The sequence below is a fragment of the Penaeus japonicus genome, unplaced genomic scaffold (genome assembly GCF_977035675.1).
Source record: "Penaeus japonicus unplaced genomic scaffold, GWHDUDI00000001_assembly GWHDUDI00000012, whole genome shotgun sequence".
In the NCBI taxonomy this organism is placed as follows: domain Eukaryota; kingdom Metazoa; phylum Arthropoda; class Malacostraca; order Decapoda; family Penaeidae; genus Penaeus; species Penaeus japonicus.
The window spans coordinates 21,195,648-21,205,647 of record NW_028234414.1 but is presented as its reverse complement, the minus strand read 5'-3'; the positions used below and the strand labels follow the sequence as shown (position 1 = coordinate 21,205,647).

The 10,000-nt window shown below is 35.4% G+C and overlaps 1 protein-coding gene across 5 annotated transcripts in view; it reads left to right on the top strand.

The window, feature by feature from the left end:
- Wdfy2 (WD repeat and FYVE domain containing 2) overlaps positions 1–10,000 on the top strand; it is a 20,612-nt gene that overhangs the window by 4,901 nt on the left and 5,711 nt on the right. The window contains exons 2-11 of one of the 5 annotated variants that reach the window (XR_006222583.2): positions 515–656; positions 1,994–2,302; positions 2,535–2,671; positions 3,358–3,463; positions 3,607–3,719; positions 4,246–4,365; positions 4,585–4,599; positions 4,721–4,809; positions 5,820–6,011; positions 7,452–8,853. Coding sequence is in view for 2 of the 5 variants with exons in the window: in XM_043004719.2 (XP_042860653.1) it covers positions 515–656; positions 1,994–2,302; positions 2,535–2,671; positions 3,358–3,463; positions 3,607–3,719; positions 4,246–4,365; positions 4,585–4,599; positions 4,721–4,809; positions 5,820–5,869 (1,081 nt within the window). In the remaining 3 variants the exon portion in view is untranslated. Of the gene's footprint in view, positions 1–514; positions 657–1,993; positions 2,303–2,534; positions 2,672–3,357; positions 3,464–3,606; positions 3,720–4,245; positions 4,366–4,584; positions 4,600–4,720; positions 4,810–5,819; positions 8,854–10,000 lie in introns of those variants that run through there. The other 4 variants (XR_015191458.1, XR_015191459.1, XM_043004719.2 and 1 more) reach the window with 4 other exon arrangements.

The window sequence follows — 10,000 nt, the reverse complement described above, 5'->3', positions numbered from 1 at the left end:
TACTAACATTTGGTATTCTACCAAAAGATACCAAATTAAAGAATAGAAAATTGGTGATTAAACATCACAGGCCTTTCATTTTTCTAGGAAAGGAAGTTGACTAGAGACCAAAACACCCAAAACTAACTACTGAAGGCTTATTTGTGCAAGGCAACCAAAGCAGTATGTTTTTTTTTCCAGCAATTAGAAAATAAGTTAAAAAGTATAGGAAAGTTTTATTTTTTATTTTTGGCTCCAGGATTCTATTATCATGACAATGGAAGGTATGAAAAGCAAATTAATTCCCTTTATTCTTATTATTATTATCATCATCATCATCATCATCATCATCATCATCATCATTATTGTCCTTTATGACACTCAGTGCATTTCATGATTTCAAAAGCCTACTTCAAGGATAATTCATTGCTAGCCATCATGCATCTTTATATATTTATTCATATTTTTTGTTAATGCTTTCTATTTTATCAAAACCATTTATCTGTGTACTGACCTAATTTAACTTTGCTTGTAGGTCAGTACGCATATGGCAGCGACGGGACTCGGGCCAGTATTGGCCAAGCGTTTGCCACTTTTTGCCTTCGATACCCAGTTGTTTCCACTACACACCTGACAATAGACGCATGTTCATAGGCCTCGACAATGGTACAGTCACGGTAAGTGTTTGGGCATGTTTATTTATTTATATTGTAGCTTAAGAATGTATTTTTTCTTGTATTAGAGAATGTTGGGAAAGGGAGATGAATGCTGATAGATACCTACTTTTCTTGTATATATTATGTGTCTAATTGACATAAAAGATTTTAATAAAATTTTGGAAATAGGAGGAAGGAAATTATAACGTAATTGATAAAATTGCTCATTTTTTTGGTTAACGGTACAAAGATAACATGTAGAATCAAGATGTTTTAAGATTTGAAGTTAGTCCTTCTGAGATGGGTCACATCTTCAGATCTTTAGCTTGGGCTGACCATCTTCAGATGTGTGCAATTTGATATTTTGTAGAATTATGGATGAAGTATGTGGCTATACGTGATATATAACCAAAGCGATTTTGATTATCGTTTGGTAGAAGTCATCATTACCGAAGGAAAAGATGCAGTACGAAAGTGATCCAAGCCATAGAAAACAGCCATCGCGAAAGGGATAAGAAGGATAGATAGTTTTACTGAAATGATAAGAGAGATAGATGCTTAATGTAGATACTTTTGAATAGTGGTTAATGCTTGTGAAACTCAGGAGCCTGCTAATCGAGCAAGAGATAAATGTATTGTATTTAACTCATTCACGCTGGGGAGATTCCGGCTTTGAATGGTCACAATACCGGGGTTTTGAAATGTATAGGCGTAATGCCTTGGGATTCTCGGGCGCACTAGCCGCAAGCTTGGGCTGTCCGCTCGCTGACCCATGGCCAAATATCTCGTTGCTGGCGTCTGAAGCAAAAACCATGAAATGTGTCAGCGTATCATCTGGCATGAATGGGTTAATCAAGTTGACATGTTTTGCATATTGGTGAAAAAGGGATGCCAAGATCAAGCTACTGATTTCCTGGCAGCAGTCAGGATAGTAATATTACTGAAGACGATTCATTTAAATAGTTTGTAAAAGAGATTCAGAAAGCTATATTTGTTAGGAGTAAGTTTCTTTGTGACCAATTATTTGTTGTACAAAGCATAAATTTTAGGGAAATATTACATTGTCATGTACTGAAAATTTTGTTATGAAGAATGACACAAGATATTGATGATATTAGCTATTCATCATAGTTCTTGAGAATAGGATGGCATTTCAACTGTAACTTCAATATCAAAAAGTTATAAAATTAGTTGAATTATGGATTTATAAAGGTAGGTAGATAGATGAATTGCGAAATATAAGGTAATAGGATATTGTTCAAAGCATGCTTATTTCACATTTTTCAAACAATAATATTACTTTTTAAAGACCCAATAATGTACATTGTCTCACCTCCTGCCAACTCCCATCTCTCCAGGAATTTGAAGTAGCGTCCGACTACAACAGCATCAGACACAAGCGCGACTACCTAAGCCACCAGAACCGAGTGACGGGCGTGATCTTCTGCCCTTCTGCAGAATGGGTCCTTTCAGTTGCGCGGGACAAGTTCTTCGTCTACCACTGCACGGAGAGCGGGCGTCGGCTGGGAGGGCATCAGTCCTCGGGCTGGTGCACGGCTCTCCAGTACGACTACAAGAGTAAACATGTTTTTGTGGGCGATTACAGTGGACAGATTACTATGCTCAAGTTGGAGGAGAGCGGGCCACAAGTTATTACTGTACTTAAGGTTAGTATTTTTTATGTATTGTCATTATCATCACTATCTCCATCATCACCATCACTATCACTATCACTATCACCATCACTACCACACCACAACCAGCACCACCAGACATCTTTATTTTTATTATTTTTTATTATTTAAAATCATCATCATCATCATCATCATCCTCTTTATATCTATTTCAACAGCAGCATGGATGAGACCATTAAAACCCGTTATTCCTTTCCTCCAACAGGGACACAATGGCTCCATTAGATCACTCGCCTGGGATATAGACAGACAGCTACTCTTCTCGGGCTCCTATGACCAGTCAGTCATTGTGTGGGACATCGGAGGAGGGAAAGGAACGGCCTTTGAACTGCAAGGACACACGTGAGAAACCTTTTTGCTTTGCATGAGGCAGTTACTTTGAAGGGAATGGCAGAGAATACTTTATTATGATTGTTACTGTTATTATTATGGCTTTATTACAAATATGGTAAAGTACGTGGTGTAGATGCTAGAAATTGGGGCTTCTAATACTATGCATGGAATATTTTTATATTTGTGCTATAGTTTTCTTTATTATGAGAAGGATTTTGTGGTGATATATTTTTTTTATGTTTTAGCTTTCCTTGATTTGTAATGTTAAGATAATGTCTATTTATTTTAGTCAGGATTAACCCTCTTGTGACAGGCAAGTTTCACAGGGTGGGATCACTTTCAAACTGCATTTTTCCTGTTGTTGAAATTACAAGCTACTTATTCCTTCAGTTATGTAACTATGTGTAACTAATTGCTAATTAGTATCACAGTGCCATTATACCGAAAATAAACTCTTATATCATACCATGAGTCTAGAAAATAATAGAAAAGGCACATCTAGAGATGCCCACCCCAGGCTGTACATCGTGAAAAGTACCCTGTCCTGGAAGGGTTAAACCACAAAGGAAATCACTAAATACTATGATGATAATAGATATATTTTGTGGCTTACAGTTGTTTTATTGACATTGGTATATTTGTTTTTCATTACATTTTATGCTTGGAATTTCAGTTTCTCTTCCTTTGTTTTCCAGGAGTAAGGTATCATCACTTGTCTACGGGACTGTAAGTCACCAGCTGATCTCAGGCGGAGAAGATGCTACTGTTGTATTCTGGGACATGAAGGCTAACAGACAAGAGGTGATGCCATGTCTTTAGTTCATGAAATGAAAACAAAATCATCTTATTTCATCCCCCTTCCCCCACCCATTCACCCGCCCATTGGTCCAGATAACACTTATGTTCTGCTCTGAGACTGAAGAAATGCTTTGTTGCTGTTTCAGACACCAGAGTGGATAGAAGCTGATTCTTGCCAATACTGTGACCGTCCCTTTTTCTGGAATATCCGTGCCATGATGGATCAGAAACAAATTGGGCTGCGGCAACACCACTGCAGGTCTGATGCCACACTATTAACTAATGGGCCCTTAACATGTTCTGACATCTTGATGTGGTTAGAGATGAATAATAGCTCTATGACTTGGGTAGTCACAGGAGAGAATCAAAGTTTTCTTTGTCAGACTCTTCCTATAACTGTTATTGCTTTACTTATTTACATTGTATTATTGGAGTTTGTACTATGCATGATCCAACCAATATTATAAATCTCGTACATAAAGTTTTGAGAAACCGCAGCAAATTTAGGATGCATTCAGTATAAAGCTCAGTTTTACCCATAATATAGTAGGCTTTATGGCATTATAAGGAAGTCTATTAACTCTTTCCCGACGGGGCACGCGCTATGCAAAAACCCCTAGTCGGGCCATTGCAATATTGTATTGGAAACGTCACACTGGCATGACGCCCCGGCATTTGGAATTTAGCTTAGTGATGCACCGTCGCCATAGGGTTAAGAGATTCAGAATGATAGATAGGAATCATGTAATTCATTTTAATTATCAATGGTTATTGATTAATTTCAGAAAATGTGGTAAGGCTGTGTGTGACAGCTGCAGCAGCAAGCGATCAACTATCCCAGTCATGGGTTTCGAGTTTGATGTTCGAGTATGTGATAATTGCCATTCCACCATTTCTGATCTGGAGTAAGTAGTTACTGATGTTTACGGGTTGTACATATGAAGTGTGGAGACATTTTGATATGTATTGATATATATTTATTTTTTGTTTGGACACCTTGGATAATGTAAGGGGAAAATAGGTTCTTTCTGGTATTTATTTAGTCTACAAGTTTGTTGTCTGTTTGAAACCATCCTGGAGACTGAGTTTAACAATTACCCTTTTTTTTTCCCTTTCATGCAAAGTGTTAGTGGAGAAAAGTAAGATATTACTTAAGCCTTATGTGTGTGTGTGTGTAACATTGAAACTTTTATTGGTGTGGGAACCAAATTCTTTTATAGAGGTAAAGCTAATATTGCTATCTCTCTCTTGCACTTTCAGGCGGGCATCACTTGCAAAGTTTCACGAGGTGAAGCACAACATTGTTTGTATGGACTTGGACGAAGAAGCAGGTCTTCTCCTCACTGTTGGTATGTACTCCTTACAGTTTCAAGTTTGGTCATTGTATATATTCCACAACTTTCTACAGTCTTCACACAATTCATGTCACATATTGTGGACCTGTGTCACACATAACTACTCAGTCGTATGCACAAAAATTACAAGTATATTGGATGTTGGCACTGACTGGTTTCCTGCTCTTGCAATAATTCTAGCCTAAAAGGGAAGCCTAAAATGATGATAGGGGTCCATAGATGGTTATACTAGAAGGTGGGAGGTTATCATTTCTTGAAAGTTGGCGGAGCTTTTGAGTCCTGTCTCTAGCCAAACAAAATTGCGGATAATGAAGACAAGGAAACTTCTTTGCCATTTTCTTATTTATTATTGATAAATCTTTAGCATCTCCAAGTGTTCACCATGTTATATTATTAATACGAAAGCAGATAATAATACAAGTAATTCAGGGAAATGTATTTTCTTAGATAATCAAATAAAATAGCTTCTGTTAATTTTTATATGCAGTAGATACTGGAGTTGTTGCATGTTCTGATTCCTATTAATTGCAAAAAGGTATATAATTTTTGTGTAGATTTTAGGAAGTAGGGGAAATTCTTAACCATACAATAAGCTCATTAGAAAGTTTCAAAACGTCTATTACTTTGTATTCTTAGCTTGCCATTAGTAAAGATTAATACATACCATAAATATCTGTAAATTATCCCAATCATGATAGGACGGATATTTGTCTAGTTGCACTCCTGCCGGTGATATAGCAAGTATGTACTGAACCCCTCAGAACTATTTACACCTGCCCTATTCTAAGGGGTGACAATTTTTTTTTTTTTTTTTTTTTTTTTGTGAAGTCAAGAAAAATGATCATGTAGAAATACAACCACAATGTGTGTAAACGAACGCAACTGTACAATTTGTTTATATGACGTATCTACTATCATACTACTCTCGAGTTGCTAATGAGATTTTGCTCTCAAGTGCTTGTACGTGTTAAATTTTATCAACTTTGTCTTTCTCTTTTATCCAGGGCAAGATCGAGTAATGAAAATGTGGGATGTCTCAAGCTTGCTGAATTGATCTGAAGTGTATGTCTCCTTTGGATCGTATGATTCATTATCCCGCGCTGAGGTCCAAGTGCTGACAGCAGCTGATCTTCGCATTCCATGACTACTTATTGTGTGTAATGATGATATTGTATGTGAATGAAAATAAGAACCATGTAAGTGTTAAAACATAGGAGCAATCTTTGTATAAAAAAGAAATTCATATATATAGATATATATCACTCATACATACATAAACATAAAACATATATAGGTAACATACATATACATTTGTGATTTTTTTCTTGATCTGAAAAAAGTTTGATTATGAAAGTGTTATTGTGATGAAGAATTTCAATCTCAAGATGTTACCTATAACATATATTAAAGAAACACACAAATGCATACCCATGATTACACACACACACACACACACACACACACACACACACACACACGCGCATACACGCATACACGCATATAGGCATACACGCATACACACACACATACGCACGTATACACACCTATATAAATACACTTAGACGTGTACCTGCCAAAGACTTATTCCAACTGATCAAACCACACTGATAATCTATCCTGGGGGATTAGCTCCAATCTCCCTCAGAATCCTTATCTTCCAAGAAAATGTAAGCAATTTTCGTTTTTCATCTTTTTCTTTCTTTTATTTCTTTGTCTCTCTTTTCTCTCTCTCTCTCTCTCTCTCTCTCTCTCTCTCTCTCTCTCTCTCTCTCTCTCTCTCTCTCTCTCTCTCTCTCTCTCTCTCTCTCTCTCTCTCTCTCTCTCTCTCTCTTTCTTTTCTTTCTTTCTTTCTTTCTTTCTTTCTTTCTTTCTTTCTTTCTTTCTTTCTTTCTTTCTTTCTTTCTTTCTTTCTTTCTTTCTTTCTTTCTTTCTTTCTTTCTTTCTTTCTTTCTTTCTTTCTTTCTTTCTTTCTTTCTTTCTCTTAATTTCTTTTCACTTCTTTCTCTCTCTGTTGCCGTCTGTCTATTTTTTCTTTTCTTTCTTAGTCTGAAGACTTCTTGCTCCTCCCGTTATCAGCTCGTCATCCTAATGCTCACTCTTGGCTTCCGTCTCTCATTCTGTTGCATCGGAGATGGCCTTTTACGATACTCTTTTGTTCCTGCGTGATTACTCAAGGGATTTAGAAGGTGTTATTGAGTTAGAGCATTATTTGATATCAGATGAGCTTAAGTAATTTTTTAGTATTAATTTTTGTTGTGTATTTTATGATTTATTGACTAATTAGTATCCTAGAAGTACTTCGTGGCTTGATTTGACACTGATATTGTAATGATATTTGTACTTTTATTGATGTTGATCTTACTATCAATATTGATATCGGTATTGTCATTGGTAATATTAGTATTGATGTTGATATGATCCTTTTGATAATGATATTATTGATGATAATGATATCATTGTTAATGTAATTATTGATGTTGCTTCAAATCTATTATACATTTTCCTAGTTCTGTTTAGTGTTAATACTTCAGTTTATTTATTTTTTTATTCATTTATGGAAGTTGCTCCTGCCCTTTTGACTTTTTAATTTTGTTTTTACTGAATTAATTTATTTAGTTTTTTTTTTCTTTTGACAGTTATAATCCTCCTCATAATGCTGTCACGTTCCATAGGCCTTACACAAGTTATGGACTCTAAATTTGAACAATACTAGAAATTTATTGCCTTATCATAGGCTGTATTTGTGTATTTGTGATACATTATTTTTGTAGTATTTTATTTTTTGACTTGTTTCTGTTCAGAAGAAATTTGGTTTTGCATTAAGTATATTTTCAGAGGCTGTGTAAGTTTTTGGACAATTTTTTTTGACAAGACGTACATTATTGCTTCGGTTGATAGAGATACAGAGAGAAAGAGTGAAAAAGAGGTATTGATCTTGCAAAAAGAGAAGTGCTGGTGGTATAGCCTTATCGCCCCTCCTTGTAGCTATGTCGACGGACCTGAGGTGTGTGTAAATTGTCTTATGCATTACTGTACTTGCAGATGAACTCATTGTGTGAAATTGTACTCTTGTCATAAGAAGGACTGGTGTAACATCATTCAAATCTTTGTCATGATATATAATTCAGAGTAAGTTCTATAAGTTCACAAGTCGATTTTCCAACATAGATGTGTTGATTTCTGCGAGAATAATTCAACAGCTGTAATTTGAACAGGTGATATATTTTTTAGATTATATGAATTGATATTTATAGGAATTATATTTTTATGTATATTGGCTTAGGAAGATGTAACACAAAAAGGTGCTACCATCTAAAAGATGTAGAGCAAGTTTGAAGTCATATTGGACAATAAGTAGATTTATAGAAAAGGAATGACATTTCAGGAGAACAATTTTTAGTGTTATAGTTGTATATGATTTTTTTCTCCTTTCCTTTCTTATAATAGATGAAATTTAGAAAGCCCTTTTTTCTGCTATGATTTTTTTTTCTTTCTCTTTACTCATGGTTTGAATTGTATACAAAAAAAAAAAAAAAATCCAAGATCACAGGTCAAAGATTCTCTAATATTGAGATTTTTTCTTCAAAATTACCTAAATTCTTTGACCAAAATAGAAAACAAAGGTCCTTCTCCACTGCCAACAACTCAGTGGGTGCTTCTATTGGCATCTGATATTGTGTGTTAATTTTTTTCACTTTTACTTTTCTAAAATGACATGTGACAGTATAACTCTTCTGTTTTAGCTTTATTGTGAATGGGGAACACTCTCTTCTCCGTTTCCTTATTCTTTTGTTTGTCTTTCATATAACCATCTGTATATTGGATAATAGGAGTGGTGTATAGGATTCATGTGCTATGCTGCCTCATCAAGGTTGAATATCGAATAGCACTGATGAAAGGTCTTCTCATGAACCCAAACAATGGGATCGTTTCTGGATTGACGTCAAGTTACCACTACCATCTCTACAAATGTTATGGGACTGTATTCTTTGGTATCTGCTGAAGAAGAAAGTAACGAGTGTGTGTTATTGAGACCTTGTTAACCCACACAGGACGGGTGGTACAGCATGTGTACCGCGCATTCAAAAGCCCAGTTGCCGGGCGGCACAGTATTGTGCCAGCTATTCATTTAATTTAGGCCTAATAATTCGAAAGCCCCGGCATTTGGACATTCTAGGCTAGAAATCCCCCGTCGGGAATGGGTTAAGAAGAGAGGGTCAGCTATATTAGATACGAGTGCATTTGTGCAGCAGCATTTACACAATCTGTAAGGAATCACTTGAGATATTTTCCATGACTTGAAAGATGCAGGAGAATTTGATTTGGGAAGTCCTTATCACTTAATTGTGTCATTACTCATCTTTTATGTGTGAGTTTTTTTATTATAATTATTTTCTTAGCTGTTCCCATGAAATGGCCTCTGCTACAAGAAAGGGAGGAGGAGGAGGAAATGAACTAGTCAGCTCTGCCAATGGAGAAAGTGGTAGCTAGTCAGACAAAAGAGTGATATTTATTGTATGGTTCCTTTAAACCTGCAGAAGTTATTAGTACTGTAGATCCATTATTTTTTTCTCCTTTTGTGGTTTGGTTACTCTTTTTCTTGTTGGACAAAATTTAGAGGAGTTGTGGCTTACTCTGCAAAGTTATTTAATGCTAATATGGTCTTTTATCTTATATGTGTATATGATTGATTCAGCATTATGTGATGGAGAGTTCTAGATTAGATTACATTTCTGGAAAAGGTTCTTCAAAATGGCTCTTGTTGTTTCGATTCTTTTCATATTTTTTTTTTTTTTTTTTTTTTCCTGTCTGAATTCTTGCAAGTGATACTGATTAATACTGCACTCTCTCATTAAAATGTTATATATATATATACACATAATAAAATATTGTGATTGAAAACAAATAAAATGGAGCTGTGTTTCAAAGGTTGATATGTATGTAATGCATCTGTTTGTGAAATAATGAATTTTTTTTTTCCTTAGAAGAGTATAAAATAATTGAAATTTTTGGAGGAGATTGTTGTGGTCATGAATGCAATTGTTGCAAGAATAATTTGTCCCCCCTGATAGCAAGGGAAATAGCAGGTGTTTAAAGCTAGAGACAAGAATGGTAGAAAAGTTGGATGTTGTTCTACCTGCAGATTTGAAGGGAATATAAGGGTACGTTGTGGTTTTTCTTTAAA